Genomic DNA, 15,529 nt, shown 5'->3' with positions numbered 1-15,529 from the left:
ATGCTGTTGAAGTGGCAGTAGCCCTAGTGGAATGAGGCCTAATCCCAGCTGGAATCTCCTTGCCATGATGGGAATAACAAAATGCAATGCAAAACCCAATCCACCTAGAAATAGTTTGTTTTGACACAGGCTTGCCCTGCGAACTCAAAGCAAAAGAAACAAACAACTGCTGAGACTGCCTAAAATCCTTAGTCCTGCTTAAATAATAACGCAATTGCCTGTGTACATCTAAAGTGTGCAAAATCTTTTCCCCTTTATTTTGGGGTCTGCATAAAAGTAGGCAAATGAATAGTTTGGTTTAAAGCCACACTAGAAACCACCTTAGGCATAAAGGAAGGATTAGTACGTAATGATACCCTATCCTTATGGAAAATCAAAAAAGGCTCTACTGCCATAAGGGCCTGCAACTCAGACACCCTTCTTGCAGAAGTAATAGCCAACAGAAAAGCAGTCTTCCATGACAAGTATTTCAATTCAGCAGTAGCCGCAGGCTCAAAAGGTTGTAGAGTAAGTTTTTCCAACACAAAATTAAGATCCCAAGCAGGAGTAGGAGCTCTACGTGGGGGTCTTATATTCTTTGCCCCTCTAAGAAACTGCTTGAACAAAGGATGCAAAAACAATGGTGGGTCACAATCATAGTGAGCTGAAATTGCTGCAGCATGAATCTTAATGGAAGAGAAGGACAAACCTTTGTCCAATAACTCAGTAAGATATTGAAGAGCCACACTCAAATTAGGCTCAGAAATCTCCAAATTCTTTGCTGTACTCCAAAATAAAAATCTCTTCCATTTTTCTGCGTACACTTTCCTTGTACTAGGTCTTCTAGCTTCCATAATCACATTTAAAACTTGTTGAGGAAGTTGAGACCTGCTGTGTTTCAACACAGAATATGCCAGGCTGTTAGATGAAGAGAGTGAAGCTTGACATTGAGCAGATGACCGTCCTTCTGAGATAACAGATGTGGAATCAAAGGTAAAGGCCATGGAGGCTTCCTTACCAGACTCCTTAGTAGTGGGTACCAGTGTTGCGAGGCCAATCTGGAGCTATTAAAATCATCCTTGGCTTGTCTTGTCTGACCTTTAAGAGCACCTTTGGAAGAAGAGGCAGAGGTGGAAAGGCATACACATGAAGATTTTTCCAACTGAAAGAAAGAGCATCCACTTTCCAAGCTGTGTGATGAAACCCCTTTGTGCAAAACTTTGGCAGCTGGTGGTTTAGTGGAGAAGCGAACAGATCTATGTCTGGAGTTCCCCATGACACTGTCAATTTCTGAAATACATGAAGATCCAGTTTCCACTGTGGGGATCCATGATTTGTCTGCTTAACACATCTGCTAAGGAGTTCTGTGCTCCGGCAGAAACCTTGCCTGAAGAGTTAGTTGCAAGCTGAGCGCAGTCTCCCATAAAATCATTGCTTGCCTGCATAGAGGATAAGAATGTGTTCCCCTTGTTTGTTGATGTACCACATGACAGTTGTGTTGTCTGTTAGAATCAACACCTGCCCTGGAAGAAGTAACTCCTTGAAAGCCATTAATGCAAACTGGACTGCTAACATCTCCTTCATGTTGATATGTAGATGCAGTAGTCTGGCAGGCCACTTGTCTTGTATCCACTTTCCATTTAGATGAGCTCCCAAGCAATGTCCGAGGCATCTGTCGTTAAAATCTGACTCGCCTCTGGCCGGGTCACAGAGAGTCCCTTGTTTAGGTGACATTCCTGAGCCCACCACAAAATTCTTTTTGAAGGCAAGGTATTATTTGAATGACAGTGTCCAAATCCTGGCAGTGCTGTGTCCATACATTTTGAGATACCATTGCAGCTTCCTCATATGCAGTTTGGCATTGGGAAGCACCAGAATACAAGATGCCATGAACCCTAATGCTTGAAGGACTGTCCTTGCAGTCAGCACGGACTGATGAGATAGTTGATGGAAGTAAAGGGATAGACTCTTTTATTTGTCCGGGGTTAAAAGGCCATCTGGGCTGCTGTATTCAGTCTCACACCCAGAAAGCACATGTCTTGAGAGGGTACTAGACTGGACTTTATTTCGTTCACAGAATACCCTAGGCATCTTAGCACTGCTATAACATATTCCAGATGCTGTAGAAGGTCTTCCTTTTCTTGAGCCAGAATCAGGCAATCGTCCAAGTAAGGATAGATTTGAATTCCTTTTAGCCTGAAGTAAGCTATCACTGGAGCCAGAACCTTTGTGAATACTCTGGGCGCAGTAGATAAGCCAAAGGGCAATGCAGAGAACTGATAATGAGAATTTCCAGCTCGAAAGCAGATACTTCCTGCAACTTAGTCTTATAGGCACATGAAGGTAAGCTTCCTTGAGATCTAAAGTTACCATCCAGTGATCTTTGCCCAGCAGAGGTAAAAGCTGTTGTAACGTCAACATCTTGAACTTGGGAATGTCCAGATAAGTGTTGAGGATAGATAAATCCAAAATTGGTCTCCACGTGTTCCCCTTCTTTGGTACTAGGAACAGGCGAGAATAAAATCCTAGGCCCCTTTCTGATACAGGGACTGGCTGAATGGCCCCTATTTGGAGTAACAGAGAAATTTGCTTGTGAGCCTCTTTCCTTTGTGGAGGAGGAACGTCTGGCATGCCTTTGAAAGGGGGCAATGTATGAAAATAAAACCTGTAACCGTGGTGAATGATATCCAACACCCATCTGTCTTGAGTAATTAAATCCCAATTTTCTTTGTAAAGAGACAGTCTTCCTCCCAAAGGAGCTGCCAGACGAGAACCTACTGGCAGCTGAAAAGGCAGGTCATTGGGTCTGTTTACGAAAGGACTGACCCCTGCCCTCACCAGAAGTCTGAGCAGGTGAACTCCCTGTCCTAGGCCTAAAAGAACCTTGAGCTCTGCCCCTACCACGTCTAGACCTACCCCTAGACTGGGAATCATAAGCAGGATATGTCCATCCCTTAGTAGGCCAATTTTTACTAAACTTCGGTGGCTGCACCTGCAAAAAATTTTTAACAGTTTGCATAGACTTAGCTTTGTCCTCCATTTTCTTTAAAACTGCTTCCACAGGCGAACCAAACAACACATCCGACTGTAAAGGAGCATCCAAAATCCTTGTCTTAACATGCTCAGCTAAATTCTGATCCCTCAACCAGGCATGCCTGCGAAGAACAGAACTAGTGGCAGCCACCCTCGAGGAGGCCTGTACAGCATCAAAACCACATTGCAAAGAATGCTTACCCACTTGTTCAGACACATGAACTAAATCCAGCAACTCTTTACACTCAATACCTTCCGCCAAAGCATCCACCTTAGATTTCAATTGTGAAAGGAGATAATTTTGATATTTTAGCATGTGAAACTGACAATTCAACGCCCTCATGGCTAAAGTGGAAGAAGTATACACTTTCTTTCCCCATCTATCCAAAGCCCTTGCCTCTTTATCAGTGGGAACAGGGTTTTTAACAACAGAGGCCTTAACACCTTTAGGTCCCTGAGAAACAGTTTCGGGTCTGCCCTAGGACTCTTAAAAGATACTTATGAGCTTCAGGCACCCTATAGTACCTATCAGGTTTAACAGGAGCAGGAGGCAAAGAATCAGGGTTCAGGGAAGCCTCTGCAAAAACATCTTCCACCACATTCAACACAGGAGGTATAGCTAAGGGCCTATGCTGGGGTAAAACAAGAATTCCCTAAGCCTTTTCCTGGAATCAGAGTAATCTTGGCCTTCCCATTTAAAGTGCTCCCTCATGGAATGCAGAGTCTCTGAAAATGAGAAATCCTCAGGAGGAGAAGCTGTAGGAGTGGAATCATCCACATCAGAATCAGAATAAGGAGGATACTCCTGCAAGTCTTCCGCAGAAGACTCAGAAGCCTCTGAACACTGTTCAAAACTCTCAAACTCAGGTTCCACCCTAGGCCTCTTATCAGGAGGGGGCATAGAACCTCTAATCATAGTAATCAAATCTTCTGCCATTTTAAGCATATGTTTCTTAGGCACAGAACCTGAAGTGCTAGGAGAAGCCCCCACTGAAGCTAAACTTGGCCTACCTCTCAAAGAAGTTTTGGAAACAGAAGGAGAGGCTCTAACTACCTTGGGAAGAGAGGGAAGAACAGTTACCTGAGAAGCCCCCTCAGCCTGGCCTACCTCCTGAGAAGGCACATCCTGTAACAGTAAAGTCTCTGCCTGAGACTCCAAAGAAACTCCTGGCAAAACCTCTGGCTCCACTGAGCCTTCTAAAGAACCGACGTCCGGGACTGCCGGTTCATCAACCCTAGGCTTCGCTGTTTTGTCCTTGCGCTTTTTGGACGAAGCGGGCGTCGGAGCATCCGGCGGCATTTTATAATTGCAACGCTTCCCAAACACTAACCTGGCACAGTCTAACCTTCTCTTAATAGTGCGTTTGTTAAACCTAGCACAAGAGCGGCATCCAACAACGTCGTGCTCAGGCCCTAAACAAGGTATACACAAGGTATGGTAATCCCTATGAGGTATCTGTTTCCCACAAGAAATACAGTTATTCACTTTTTCTGACATCCGGTTAAATACTGAGGCAAGAAAAACCAAAATGTTCTAGCGGGTACTTAGCCAACTTTGATTCGGTCTGAAACTCCGACTTCAGAAAATTTCAGAACGCCAACCTGCACTCGCAAAACTGCTTCTGCATCGGACCATGCGGCAAAAAAGACTGAGGATATGGCGTCGGTCATGCGCATTAGTACCCTGACGTACTGACGTCAGTCTAATGCGCCCTGACCGACGTCAGCCATATACTTTGGTATTCGGGCCGACTGGACAGCGGACTACCCAATAGTTAGGACTGCAGCAATGTGGAATGAAGAACATCAACACAACTCATCACTTAATTGCTTGGACAAACTTGTATAATCTATTAGAGAAATATTAAGTGTTCTCCTATGTATATTGCTTTTTTAGTTGTTATGGACATTTATATGTTTTTTTCTTGTTACTATATCAGGTCTGAGCCAAGGTTTTGACCTTCGGCACTGTGGTCAAAGGACTAAAAGACCAGAATGTTGCGTGGGGGGGGGGGGGGTAGTGACCTGTATTGTGTGTGCGTATGTGTGTATATATATGTATATATATATATATATATATATATATATATATATATATATATATATATATATATATATATATATATATATGTATATATATATATATATTTGGTGCCAAGAGGGTCTGTGGTACCACAGAAGTGGTAGGTACTGTAGGTGTTGATAACAATCGGTTCCCTAGCTAAGGATGGCACCATGGACGGAGGTTTAGGCTCTGGTGCAGAGATGAGTGCAGAAGTTGTTTGGATTTCAGTTCCACATAGGACTTAGCAGATTTAGATTCACTAGTATGAGGAGAGGATGGCACAGACTGACTCCTCTTCTTAGGTTCCTTTTTGGGAGGGGTAGAGACCTCCGTTTTAGATAAAGCATCCTAAAAAGGGGTTTTCAAGAGACCCTTTAAAATTAACTTGCTTTTTCTTTCCGCCAAAGTGCAGGCACTAAAGCCCTTACATAGTTCGCATGGGTGTTGAACCTTCAAGTGTGGAACATTAAGACAATAAACTCAGGATAAATGTCCATCAGAATTATTCATTTTCTTGCCACACTTCTCACACTATTTGAAACCTGTTGTCCCCTTCTTATCTGCCATTATAACAACTGGTCTAAAATTCAATACATCAAGCTACAAAAGGAACAGCAACAAGGGAAAGGCCTTGTCAGAACAGCTGTACAGACAAAAAACAGACGGACACACACACAGTCACGAAAGGAAGACTAATTTTAATTTTTTTTTTAAATTACCAACAATAGTAAAAAAAGAGTACCCAACGGGTAAAGGAAAAAGGAAGGGAAAGAATACCAGCAATGGTATTAATAACTACCACAGAGGTAAGGGAGGGGCCTGTACCACCAATGGTATGAAGAAATACCAAAAAATTGGTAAGAAAATCGGGAAAGTCACTGACAGAAAAGGTAAGCAAATTATCTGTGACTAACCAAGGAAGGATTAGAGGAGAGAAATCCCAAAAGCAGAACTACTATTATTGAAAAAATATTAGAAAATCTATACCACTTAGCTGGTGAGCTGGCCTGATGCGTCTTGACACACTACGCAGCAAACGAGACCTGAGGAGATGGAGAGGGTCACTATGGGTAAGCTTAGCTCGAGAGTTTTTGGTTGGCGCGAGCTTGTTATAACGGCTGAGTTGGTTCAGAGGACGGAACCGATACCCATTCGTCATGAATAAATGAAGATTAACAACATCAGATTTAAGCCTTGAACCTCACATATTCTATCATAGGTATTAAAAAGTACAGTTGTGTACACTTACCATAAACATAGATGTTTGAGTGTATTCACTGTTGCAGTCATCACACTTGGGTTATCTGCCTGCAGGTAAACCTCAGTCGGCCCGAATACCAGAGTCTTGGGATTTCTGCTTTGGATGCTGTCGCCTCTTCCATGACGTCAGGCCATCAGGGGTATAAAACATGCATCAGTTTTTCTTGCCTCAGATGTCAGGAGCCCCCAAAATAGGAATCGATCACATGGTGTTACACTTCCAGTAAAACGTAAATACCATTTCCATAAGATATGGCCAAAAAAAGAGGATAGGCAGAAAGTATAGAAAAGACAGGGGGCTGGAGGGAGGGTAACCAGGACTGCAACAGTGAATACACTCTAACATCTACATTTATGGTAAGTGTACACAACTGTACTATGTTCTTCATGTTTCGCTGTTGCAGTCATCACTCTTGGTTGATTCCCAAAGCTGAGAAAGGGTGGAGGCAGTCAAGAAGTATTAGGGCTGGCTAGCAGGCCTTGTAAGACTGCTGTGGCAAATCCAGCTCTGGATTTAGAAAAGATAGGCAAGTGGTAATGCTTGGTGAAGGTGTGTACAGAACTCCAGGTTGCAGCTTCCAGGATGTCCCTGGTAGGGACTCCCCCCTGAGAAATGCTGCAGAGGTTGAGGCAGCCCTAGTGGAATGAGGTCTGATCCCCTGTGGAGTAGGTTTTTCATGCTGTTTGTAGCAGAAATGGATGCAGTGTGCTATCCATTTAGAAGTGGTTTGCTTTGAAATGGCCTTGCCCTCTGCCCCTGTAGCAAAGCTGACTAGCAGCTGGTCAAATTTTCTGAAAGGTTCAGTCCTGTCCAGGTAGAACCTGAGCGGTCTGTGCACGCCCAAGGAGTGCAGGAGCCTTTCCCCTTTATTCTGAGAATTAGGAAAAAAAAGTTGGTAAATGGATGGATTGGTTTAAAGCCACACTGGATACCACCTTGGGCATAAATGATGGGTTAGTCCTGAGGGAAACCCTGTCCGCATGGAAGATAATGAAGGGTTCCACAGCCATAAAGGCCTGTAACTCAAACACTCTTCTTGCTGAAGTGATGGCTAGAAGTAAGGCTGTTTTCCAAGAGAGGAATTTTAACTCTGCTGTAGCAGCAGGCTCAAAAGGGGGGAGCGTGAGCTTCTCTAATACAAAGTTAAGGTCCCAGGCAGGAGTGGGAGCTCTCCTTGGGGGTTTTAAATTGTTAGCTCCTCTCAGGAACTGTTTGATCAGAGGGTGAGAGAAGAGGGGTGGCTCAGTATTGTAATGAGCTGAGATGGCAGAGGCATGAATCTTAATTGATGAGAAGGTTAGGCCTTTGTGGAGCAGCACTGCTAGATAAATCTAGGATTTGAGGTAAGGTGGGCACGGCTGTGTCCTTTCCATGAGACTGGCTCCAAGAACAGTATCTTTTCTACTTTCCTGAATAGGATTTCCTAGTACTAGGCCTCCTGGCCTCAAGGATAACATCCAGCACCTGTTTGCTGAGGGCTGTTGGTGATGTATTCAGGGAATAAGCCAGGCTGCCAGGTTCAGGGTTTGCAGTTGAAGATGCAAAATCTGTCCCTCCTGCTGGGACAGCAGAGAGGGGGTCGGATGTAGGTGTCAGGGAGGCACTGCTGTCAGACTGCGTAGGAGTGGGTACCAGTGCTGGCGCGGCCAGTCTGGTGCAATAAGGATTGTCCTTGGCATGTCCTGTTTGATCTTGAGTAGTACTTTTGGAAAGAGGGGCAGAGGGGGAAAGGCATAGACTGAGAGTTTTTCCCATGTAAAGGATAGGGCATCCACTTTCCATGCTTTGCTGTGGGGATTTCTGGTGCAAAATTTGCTCAGTTGATGGTTTTGGGGGGGGAAGCAAAGAGGTTCAACTCTGGTGTCCCCCACCTGTGTATTAGAAGTTTGAATGAGTTGGGTTCCAGTTTCTACTTGTGTGGGTCCATTAGATTTCTGCTCAAGTAGTCTGCCAGTGAATTGTGTTTGCCTGGCTGAAATTGAGCTTGCAGGTGCACTTGATTGTTCAAGATTGTGTTCCACAGAGCCATGGCTAACCTGCAGAGTGGGTAGGAATGAGTTCCCCCTGCTTATGTACCACATAACTGTGGTGTTGTGGTGTTGTCTGTCTTTATCAAGAGTTGTCCTGGCAGGATAAGGTATTTGAAGGCTGTCAGTGCATTCTGTACAGCTAACATTTCTTTTTGATTGATATGCAGGTGAATTTGTCCTGGGCTCCATTTGCCTTGAATGCATTTGCCTGCCATATGAGCCCCCCCATGCATAGTCTGAAGCGTCTGTTGTCAGGGTTTGGGCGGCAGGGGGTAGAGTGAAAGGGAATCCCTTGTTGTGGTTGCAAGCCTCTGCCTACCAAAGGAACTCTATCCTTAGGCAAAGAATGATAGGAATCACTGTTTCCAGGTCCTGAGAATGTTGACACCAGAGACTTAAGTACCATTGAAGTTTCCTCATATGCAGTCTTGCATATGGAATTAGTAGAATGCATGAGGCCATGAACCCTAGGGCTTGCAGTATTTTTCTTGCAGATAGCTGGGTTTGGGTGACCAGTAGTTTGAAGTAATTTGTCAAATAAAACTGCTTTTCTGGAGTGAGGAATGCCATCTGGGAAGTTGTGTTCAAGCTTGCTCCCAGGAATGCAATCTTTTGGCTGGGTACCAGACGTGATTTATTTTCGTTGATGGTATACCCCAGAGAAGTTAGGAGTCTCTTTACAAACGTCAGGTGCTGAAGTAGCAATTCCGGACTGTCCGCCTGAATCAGGCAATTGTCCAAGTATGGGTAAATTTGGATATTTCTCTGCCTGCAGTATGCAATGGCTGGAGCCAAGCACTTTGTGAATACCCTGGGCGCAGTAGACAAGCCAAAGGGAAGTGCAGAGAACTGATAGTGCATAGCGCCTGCCCTGAAACGTAGATATTTCCTGCAAGATTCCCTTATGGGCATGTGCAGATAAATCTAAAGTGACAAGCCAGAAGTCCTTGGCTAGCATAGGAAGCAGCTGCTGGAGTGTAAGTATTCTGAATTTTGGTACCACCAGGAAGGTGTTGAGAGTTGACAGATCCAGAATAGGGCACCAAGAGTTCTCTTTTCTGGGCACCAGGAACAGTATTGAGTAGAAACCCTGTCCCCTTTGCTCTGTTGGAACAGGTTGAACAGCCCTTATATGGAGAAGAGAAAGTATTTACTTTTGGGCCTCTGCCCACTGGTTTGGAGGAAGGTCTGGCAATCCGCTTGGGGTTGGCAGTGAGTGGAAGTGGAATCTGTATCCCTGGGATACAGTGTTGAAGACCCATCGGTCCTGGGTAATATACTCCCAGTTTTTTGCATGCAGGGGAGTTTTCCTCCTAGGAGTGCAAGTACTTGGCTATGGCTGGGAAGGATGAAGGACAAGTCATTGTGAACTTTTTCCATAAGGGGGTGGCTTACCACTCCCTGTTTTTGAGGAGGGAGCACTCCATTGTTTAGATCTGTGCATACACCCTGAGACTGTAGTTTTTGTGGTCTGTTGTCCCTGGGTTTGGGCTGAGAAGGGAGGGACTGGAAAGGACCAGTTTTTTGAAGGCAAATGCCTACTGAATTTAGGTGGCTGTAACTGTAAGAAATCTTTAACAGTTTGCTTAGATTTAGCTTTTTCCTCCTGCTTTTGAGCCAAACAAACATTATTGGTTTAATGGAGCATCTAGTAATTTTGCTTCGACATGGTCTGGCAAGATTTGTTCCTTCAGCCAAGCAGGCTTTCTCAGAACAGACCCAGTGACAGCAGCCCTGCAAGATGCTTCTAAGGCATCAAAACCACACTGCAAAGTGTATTTACCAACTTGGTTTGCAGAATGCATTAACTCTTGTAAGTCTTTATTTTCTGCACAATCAGGAATCAACAACATTTTTTGTTTAATTAGTTCCATAATATGCTGCTGGTACTTCCAAAATGTGAAACTGGCAATTTAAAGCCCTGATGGCAAGAGCTGCAGAGGTATATGCCTTCTTACCCCATCTGTCTAGAGCCCTAGAATCCCTGTCTGAAGGGGTAGGGTTTTTGGCTGTAGTAGCCTTAATACCTTTAGGTGCCTGGAAAATGGTCTCTGGATCCGTAGTGGGATTTTTAAAGAGAAATTTATGAGAGTCAGCTACTCTGTAGTACGTGTCAGGCTTTCTAGGAGCTGGAGGTAAAGTATCAGGGGTAAGACTGGATTCCATGAAGACATCATCTACAATATCCAGGACAGGGGGAATAGCTAGAGGCCTATGCTGAGGCAAGAATAAAAATTACCCGTGTCTCTTTATGGACTGTGGGTAGTCCTGGCATTCCCAGTGGAAATGCTCTCTTAGGGTATGCAAGGTTTCACCAAAAGTAAAGTCCTCTTGGGGGGGAGACCGAGGGAATGGAATCCTCTGCATCTGAGTCCTCATAGGTAGATAAGGGTATGTCCTGGTAATCACAGGGGTCAGAGTCATCGGACTCATGCTCTGTAGAATCAGAAGGAAAATCAATTCTTTGTCTTTTAGAGGGGGAAAGCTGTCTTCCCCTAATTAAAGTAATAAGGTCTTCAGCCATTCTAAGCATTTGTTTCTGTGGCATGGGAGCTTGAGAATGCGCTTTGGTCGTCGATTTCCTAGGCGTAGTGCGAACTCTGGGCCTGAGAAATTCTGTAGTTTGAGTCATTAACGAAGTAGTCGGTTTAATACAAACATCGGAAGGTCTGAATACACCCTCAGAAACCTGTTCCTGCACAGCGGCTCTAGACCCATCCAAGGTAGAGACATCCGCAGGGTCCATAGTCAAAGAAGCAACTCGCGGCATACTGGACTCCAAATGGGTCCTCAGTAGAGGCCTAAGAATCTGTAGAAGCGGGTAACACAGGCTGCGAAAGCACCTCACATAGTACTGGCGGACTGGCGACTAGCTTAACGGAAGCATCTTTGGCAGTTTTGGACCTATGTGGTCTGTCTCTGTCTTTATCTTTGTGTTTTTTTCAGAAGATCGGTAGTCGGATGGCTTATCTAAGCCATTTCAGAACACAAAGAATTTAGAGACAAAATTAGCCCGACGACGAATAGTTTGGGTGTTGAACAAGGCACAAAACTGACAGCGAGGGACGTCGTGGTCTGGGCCTAAACAGGTGACGCAGTAAGAATGAAAATCTCTGTGAGGTATGTATTTGCTTTCCACAGGCAAGACAATTGTTAACTTTTTTCTGACATTGGTTAGAGCAAGAAAAAAGGATCCCTAACGGGATATTTAGCTTTAGAAGACTTCAGGTATGAAACTCGAAAAATGAAAATTTCAAGTAATGACCGGCACTTGCGAACTGCTTCTGCTTCGGGCTCCCGCGCGGCAAGAAAAGCTGATGTAATGGCGTCAGCTGCATGTTTTATACCCCTGACGTCATGGAAGAGGCGACAGCATCCGACGCAGAAATCCCAAGACTCTGGTATTTGGGCTGACTGAGGGCTACCTGCAGGCAGATAACCCAAGTGTGATGACTGCAACAGTGAAACACGAAGAACATCTATTAAAACCTAAGAGAGATACTTGGAGGCCTAAAAAGCTTTCCCGCTGTTTCAGTAATATTGTTGATCAGTGTATTCAGACCTTCAGAAGTATTTTGTTCCCTTCTGGACCCCTTATAAAAAGGATCACCCATCCACTGCTGCTGGGTTTTATCGGACTCTTGTAGCAACCTTAGAACAATGAACACCATCCATATTATTTACTAAGTAAATGAACAGAGGTGAACTGCCAGGCCTATCCTCTATTGCATACACCACTCGCTCACCTGCAGCCATTTCAGACTTGTCAGTCAACCTACTGCATGTAATGTGAATGTGGGAAGAAAGTGCAACATGCAAACACATGGTGTATATGCAGACACCACAAAGAAAGCACCCAAGCACAGAATCAAACTACAAAACCTCTAGTTGTGAGTTGAAAACATTATCTTCTACACCACTGGGATTCACGCCAATTGATCTAGAACTCTATCACATTGCACTGATTAAAATAAATAAATAAAACATTTTTGGGGACCTTCGGAGTCCATTCTTTTTTTTTTTTGCAAGTGAGCAAACTCCCCGTACTCCAAAGCTTAAACATACCAATTTCTAGGTCACACACAAGAGTATGGGAAAAAAGAAAACTTGACAAAAGTTGTTTAACTTCTCTGATCACTTGGCACTTACTGAAAGTTGCCAATCGAATGACACTTTTCCTGTGCAATTTTCAGCACAAAAAGACTGATGAAACTAGGCCTCTACTTGTTTAGTTACAGAAAGATAAAGAAAAACTTATTTTTGGCATGAAGGACTTAAATAAGGAATAACTTTTCAACACCTGGGTTCACAAAATTAAGTTTATGCAAAGCTCTTCAGGACCCTGGGAGGAATCAAAGTCAGGTACCTTGTGCATAAGGCAAGTGATTTGGTTCAAGGAAAGAGATGTGTCACTGTGGAACAGCTTAGTAATGGAGATGGAATCCCCAAAAGTATGGAATGTGTAAAAGCTAGTTTGGCAGAGGTAAAGATCTGCTACTTAGGGTTTTGTTTTATCCATGGTCAGGAAATTGATCACATGTTGTGTTACATGCTAGGACAACAGCATACTATAGCTATTTACAGAGTTAGCAAAGAGAAGCCAATTGTTTTACGATACGGTGACACATGTATAGGCATTAAAGTACTAATCTTCTAGGAAAGTATGCAAGCTAGAACTTTAGAAGCCCTGTCTTTACTCCTTTTTAGCTTGCTTCTCTCTTAATATAGACCATTAAACACCACTACAAACCATTCAAGTTTTTTTGTACATTAAAAATACTCTATAGGACTGAGGATTTAAATTTTTCTCCTTCATGAATGTTTATGTTACGACAGAGACAAAAACTTTGATATTCAGTGAACTGCTCTGCACTTTATTTCATATGTAATTTTTATTTGCTATCAAATCAGAATTTCATTAAACCTTAGGAAGGCAAAATAATGCCAAAATTGGATATAAATGGAAACACTCATTGCCAACTTAAGTAATGCTGAAAAAGATGTGTTTTCTTTAAAACAGCAGTGCTTGTTAACTGTCAGCCAGTGACAAAGATGGGAAAAACAAATAATCTAAAGAAAAACTTCTGGGTATTGAGAAATTACCATATAACTGCACATTAAAGCCAATGCAAAAAGTCAAAAGATGTCCTACCTGAGTGAGAAAAGAAACTGGCTGCTAAACGACTGTGCTCTATAAATATAGCCATCAGGTGGACTGTTGTACAAACAGCAGAACATGGTGAATTGTGGCCCAAACATTTCAGCAGTAATGAACTGCTCATTAAAACTTGAAACCTGAAACAAATATATTAGAGAATCTTGTTAATTTAGTTGACTATGTTTTCTCACACTTGGAAAACAGCCACAAAGATACTGGTAGATACTTCAGAGATGTTGTGTTCAGAAGTCACTAAAAACAGTAATTCAGGGCACAAACCTTTTAGCAGTACTGAGCTTTTCATTTAAATGTGAACTTAAACATTAGACTGAAGGTTTACCTTTTCTCAGCCTTATCAACGACAAAAAAATATATAGTGAATGGAGTGCTGTGACTGTACTCAGCTGGAAAAAGAACAAATCAGTTAAGTGCTTCTACAGAGCAAAACCTGATCTTAAATGTTAAGCACCCCCTGCTTCAGTTATTAAGATCAGGTATTGTGCTAGGCAGTTAAAAGTACAGTTTTATAAGAATTTATCATAACAGTGGATGTCCTACTGATCACTGTTGCAGCATTCCTAACACATGGGTTATCACTGCTACCATCCGACTGGGATACCAAAGCTTTACCTTCCAGTACTGTACACCTGATGAGAGAGCTCAGCTTACAAGTGGAGGGATATATACGCAGATATACAACAGTAATTCCAAAGACTTCCTCCATGCAAGAGACAAAGACCTCTAAGACAGAAAACTGGTTTGCTAGGAGGGGCACAGCATCAAGTGGAAAGAAAGCCCCCTCTGTGCTAGGGTGTTTCCCATTGGATAAGAAATGAGAGAGAAAGAGAAAGTAAGGAGAATATTAATTGTAGAGAGGAAGGAGGATAGGAAGGAATATTGCAACAGTGATCAGTAAGACATCTACTGTTATGCTAATTTCATACACAACTGTACTACGTCCTGATTGAAATCAGTCTTGCATTACTCCTAACACGAGTGATTCCCAGAGATAAAGGGAAAGTAAGGGTGATTGTTTAAAAAGCAGTAGAACTGTCCAAGAGGCTAAATAGGACTGACCTAGCAAAGGCAGCTCTGGACCTTGAAAAGGCATCAATTCTGTAGTGTTCAGTGAAAGTGTGTACAAATGACCAGGTGGTAGCTTCCAGTATGGATATGGTATCCACTCCTCCAGAGGCTGCTACTGCTCTAGTACAGCGATCTCAAGAGGATGAAGGCAAGGACGTGCCATGTAGACAGTAACAAAAGGAAATGGCCTTGGAGATCCAGATTGCAATGGCTTGCTTATATAGCAGCTGGTTCAGTTTAGAGTCTATGAAAGAAACAAACAGCTCATCAAATTTTCAAATGGATTACGTTTTGTCAAAATAAAATCTTGGCCGTCTTTGAATGCTCAGAGAATGCAGTATCCTTCACCCCTGATTCTGTGGGCTGGGAAAGAAGCTAAGCAGGTAGGTTTACGGCCTGATTGAGAAACAGCTTTTTTACTACCTTAGGCATGAATGAAGAATTAGCCCGGAGGGTCACCCTGTCTTTGTGAAAAATAAGAAATGGGGAAATGGCCACTAGTGCCTGAAGCTCAAACTCGTAGTTGAAGTAAAACTCATAAGTAGGACAATTTTCCAGGTGTAGAATTTGATGTTTTCTGATATTGATGATTCAAAAAGAGTTAAGGTAAGCTTTTCCAGCACAAGAAGTCCCATACAGGAGTAATGGGTTATCTAGGTAGTTTACCATGCAGGATCACTTTAAGGAATACCTGATCTGAGATCTGGAAATAAGTTGGGGAGTGAGAGGTAAGCAATCGGAGAAAGCTGGCAGGTGAGCGTTGATGGAAGAAAAGGCCAGACCTGTATGTAGGAGCTCAAAACAGATATTTTAGACTGGAAGGTACATTTGATTGGTTGGTGTTCTGGCCATTCCTTTGGCACCAACAGGAGAAGCTCTTCCACTTAGCTATGCAATATGTGAGTGGTAGGCCTTCT

At 43.3% G+C, this 15,529-nt stretch overlaps 1 protein-coding gene across 2 annotated transcripts in view; it reads right to left on the bottom strand.

Annotated features, from left to right (window-relative positions):
• The window catches only part of LOC122806743 (ATR interacting protein), a 1,230,392-nt gene that overhangs the window by 338,104 nt on the left and 876,759 nt on the right, over positions 1-15,529 (bottom strand). For both annotated transcript variants that reach the window (XM_044077416.1, XM_044077417.1), the window contains exon 10: positions 13,521-13,663. In XM_044077416.1, coding sequence (XP_043933351.1) covers positions 13,521-13,663 — 143 coding nt within the window. The remainder of the gene's footprint in view (positions 1-13,520; positions 13,664-15,529) is intronic.

Source organism: Protopterus annectens, chromosome 7.part0, assembly GCF_019279795.1.
Source record: "Protopterus annectens isolate FY-2018-M chromosome 7.part0, PAN1.0, whole genome shotgun sequence".
NCBI classification, from domain to species: domain Eukaryota; kingdom Metazoa; phylum Chordata; order Ceratodontiformes; family Protopteridae; genus Protopterus; species Protopterus annectens.
Note: the sequence above shows the minus strand (reverse complement) of the source record. Positions and strands in the feature narration are given on the sequence as shown.